This window comes from Pinus tabuliformis, chromosome X (assembly GCF_031772625.1).
Source record: "Pinus tabuliformis cultivar Carrire ecotype Pingquan chromosome X, CPIR1, whole genome shotgun sequence".
Classification (NCBI taxonomy): domain Eukaryota; kingdom Viridiplantae; phylum Streptophyta; class Pinopsida; order Pinales; family Pinaceae; genus Pinus; species Pinus tabuliformis.
In genome coordinates, this window is record NC_142308.1 from 291,921,657 (window position 1) to 291,926,022 (window position 4,366).

Genomic DNA, 4,366 nt, shown 5'->3' on the forward strand with positions numbered 1-4,366 from the left:
AAACTAATCTCACTTCCTGTAACATATATATTTTATGATAGTATATTTATTAATTCTATTGATAAACATTCTATTAGAGAGTGTTAAAAAACCAAATTTTTAATTAAAAATTTGATAAAATTATTTTTAAAATGCTTTTATTGTATATTAAAATTAAAGCTAAAATTCAATCCATTACAACCGCTAGTTTAAACTTTCAAAATTAGTTATTAAACTAATTATTTATAATCTCAATTGAGCCATTTGAAGAATGTCCACTACCTCATATCATAATGGGGACAATCAAATTTTCTATCTCACTTAGAATTTTCTTTCCGACCCTCTTAAAACATATTAAGAAAAACATAGAGTTTAGATGTGATAGAAAGTTCTTCATTGCTCTAGAGAGGGTTACCTCGGAACATAACAGTGATGTGAGCTATTCTTTTTATATTATACTATTTTTTAATTAAAAAAAATACAAAAACAAAAAACATATATGATAACTGTTTAAAAGTGCAATATGATAGGAAATTTCTAGGTAATCCCGAAGAGTTGTTTTGGAATGTATTATAAATATTCTATAATATATTAAAATAATGATAATTTTGGGAAAATAAAAAGTTTGTTAAAGTTATAAAATTATATATTTTATTTAAAATTATAATTTATTAAAAAACCTAGTAAAAAAAATATTTATATTTTATTTATAATTAAATTATTTAATTATAAGATCAGGGCAAGATATGAAATGCTATTATTTGTAAATTCCAGCTCAACATTTAAATTTCATTGACAGATGGTTAAACAACGTAAGGCTTAGATTAAAATATTGGGGATTCGCGGACTCTTATTATTTTATTAGTAATATTGGTTGGAATTTTTAAATACAATCTACCTGTCAAATTGGATGGTTATAATCCATTTCTAGACGTTTGAAAGATAGGGAAAGATTTTACCCGAACATTTTTCACGGAGAGTGAAAGATTTTACCCGTAGTATTCTCCGGATAGCAATTTGTTTCATCTGTTCGATTTAGGGCAATTTACTGACCAAATCCCTAGAGAGACTTCTGTTTCCCTTCTAAAATAGGACCGTAGTTCAGCACGTATGTGTCATAATTGGCACCGAACCGGTCTACAAATGGCAAATAAATTGGTGGTCAACCAAATAGCAAATAAATAAATGTGTACGCGTATCATAGCGGTGGAAAGTCGCGTTTAATTCGTTGTTGAACAACGAATGTAGTCAAACTGACCAGATATTTTTAGAAAAGTGTCGCACTGGACAAACTAATCCAGGAAAACTTACGAAAGGTTCTTTCTACAAGTGTCACATTTGAACGTGGAAAGTATTCAGAGATCTGGGTTTTCAGATCTCTGCACAACACACACTATCCCATTTCCAAATTGCCTGTCATTGGCAGGCCGGGACAGTAGCAGCAGGGATGGTGCATTCTCAGAACGGTGCAATGTCAAGGGTTTCCTTTGGGGTTTATAAACCTAGAGCAGGCTGTCACACGGATGATGTGGTGGCTCAGATGCTGCGAACGGCCGCCTCCATTGAAAAGCGTAGCACGAATATTAACATCACCATCCTCAGGTGTATTCGTGGGGATTGGGTATGCAATTTTTCTGGTTTTTATAACATTTTACATTTTTAGGTTAAAGGCGTTTGTAAGAGGAGTAATTATGTTTAAGCATTTCAGGATTACTTATTAGATATTTTGATGGTTAAGCCAACGGGATTACTTATTAAATATTTTGATGGCTAAGCCAGCAAATGTGATTCGTCTTCAGAATAAGAATAGAAATTTAACATTGGCAATATCCAACTTATCAGTTACCTAAACTTATATTGCCAATTGATCGGTTTCGTAAACTCATTCATCGCAGGTTGCTGCAGTCGCTGAGAGCAAGGCCACAGAAGATGCCAATCCATGGTTAAATCTTCCGGAGGTAAGCAATTAATGAAATATAACATTCCTGTTCATTGCTTCCATGTAGATTTGATGTCCTGTTTATTCTAGGGTTAATGGTTTATTGGTTGCAGGCTGCAACATTCACCAAGGGTTTATCTTCGGTTATTCAAACGGTGGACGCTGGCTGGTTTGAATTGGCGTGTGAAGAGGGCAAAGAGGGGTTCTCATTTGGGCAAAAGCGTGTGGGAGACGTAGTTAGCGTGCGGAGAATATATTCAGAAGGGAAAAACCAGGACAAATTGGCTTACTGTTGTCTTGCCGTATTGAAATCCTACTTCACAAACACAAAGGGATTGCAATCCTACAGATACTATACATCGTTGGATGGAAAGAGTATAATCGGGCTGGGGAATTGGGAAAGTGAGGATTTAGCATTCAACAAGGAGAATCGTTGCACTGGGGAAACATTTTTGAAGAGTCTAGGAGCGAAGAAGCTCAGGTATGATGTGTGCCGAGTGGTGTATGCCACTGATTTAAACGAATAAGGAGATCAAGTGATCATTTCTGGTTCTCAGTACGCAAATGGAGTCAGGTAGCGGAGGATATTTTCTCATTTGCCCTTGTGATTTTTGTGGTCGGCGAACTTTAGGTCCAGATCAGATCTTGATTGGAGGGGGCCATATCCAGCTTTTCCGACTACCATATTCTGACAGATACTTGTATCTACCAGAACTAGTTTAAGAGGAGAAGATTCTTTGAGATCCACATAACAATAGAAGCAGTAAAGTCATTCTCATAACCTAAATGTCTCATTTTGAATGGAGGATCTCTCTTGAAGACACTGATCTCAAAACCATGTCCACTGTAGGTTTGGGTTTTAGGGTAGAAATCTCATTTTCTGTCACTGTGCTGCTATATGTTTGTTATATCCCAAAAAGACAATGCAGTGAATTTGCTATAGAATATCCGAAAATTACATGATATTTGTTTAAGATTGATTAGGAAATTTGATTTTGGCTGCTTGGGTGAGTTTGGACAGCTGGATGTTCATAAAAGTTTAAATTAATTTAATATGAAATTTAGATATAAGCTTTTATATAAGTTTTTTGGATTAATTATATGGTTAGGAATTTGGATTATTAACTCAAATTCTTAACAATGTGATTAATCCTAAAGACTGATATCTAAATCATAAAAGTCTTAGATCTGACATTAATATGCAATTATAAGACTTTATATATATGTATACATATTATTTATAGTAAGTAATGTAGAATGAAAACTATGTTAAATGTGATTGTATTTTTTTAGGGTTAATTAAAGCCAGTTGTTTTTAGTGAGATCTTTTGGAAGTTTTTCTGGTTGGTTTTGCGATTTAATTTCTCTAAAATCCCACGGGAATTTATTGAAATCACAAGTTTGATGGGTAACCCTTGCATAATCAAAGTGCCCTAGGAGTTTTTGATGGTGCTTAATCCATATATACAATCAAAAACCTAGTCTAAATAACACAAATCAAGATTTCACCTCAAAAAATCAAGATTTCACCTCAAAATTTTCCACGGGAAAGTCTCTAAAGTCGCACTAAAGACAACTTCAAATTAAAAAGGAAACATATTGTTTTAATGCGTTATATTAAAATTTTATATATTTGTTTAATTTTGTTATTTAGATTAAACTAAAATTTAATATTTATAATATTTAAATAAATTTTATAGGTTTTTTTTTTTTAATTTACAAAAATAATGTTATTGAATTGAGACTTCTGTGATCCATATCAATTTGTAGAGGAATCTTCGGTGAAAATCCCATAGAAAAACTTTTGTCGACGCGTTTTGAACCAGCCAGTGTGGTTCATCGTCCTGACGATGAACCACACTGGCTGGTTCGAAACGCGTCGACAAAAGTTTTTCTATGTGATTTTCGCCGAAGATTCCTCTACAAAAAAAAAATAATGTTTATAAATAAGGTTTATCACGAAATCACATTTCAAGCATGTCCTAATTTCTCTAAAATCAGGCAAGAATTTCAAGTTTGATGGGTAACCCTTGCATAATCGAAGTGCCCTACGGGTTTTTCAGGTGTTGAATCCATATATACAATAAAAAGGTAGCCTTTTTGACAAGGCTCATCGTCAACCTAGTACAACCACATTAAAAATATTAATATGGATGATATAGGTGAAGACTTCATAAATATAACAAAAAGACTATTGCAAGGCCAAAAATAACTTATCAATGTGCACATTTACCTATTAACCATGTACAAAAAGTTTATGGGTCAAATTTAACTTGAAAAAAAAAAATTACACATCGTATTGTAAAATAGACCATGTTGCTAAATAAAATTTTCTTATATATAAATGAATGTTATAATTAATATTGATAAACTTATTATGGAGGTACTTATTAGAATTGGAATAATCTCAAATCCCTAGGAAATTGGTAAATTGGTGGGCGGGGAGCC

The 4,366-nt window shown here is 32.8% G+C and overlaps 1 protein-coding gene across 1 annotated transcript; it reads left to right on the forward strand.

Annotated features, from left to right (window-relative positions):
- The first annotated feature begins 1,310 nt into the window (after positions 1–1,310).
- On the forward strand, positions 1,311–2,635 carry LOC149139543 (uncharacterized). Its single transcript, XM_089449682.1, has 3 exons — positions 1,311–1,600; positions 1,875–1,937; positions 2,032–2,635. The coding sequence occupies exons 1-3, from the start codon at positions 1,427–1,429 to the stop codon at positions 2,443–2,445; spliced, it is 651 nt and encodes a 216-aa protein (XP_089305808.1). The 5' UTR covers positions 1,311–1,426; the 3' UTR covers positions 2,446–2,635.
- The last annotated feature ends 1,731 nt before the right edge of the window (positions 2,636–4,366 follow it).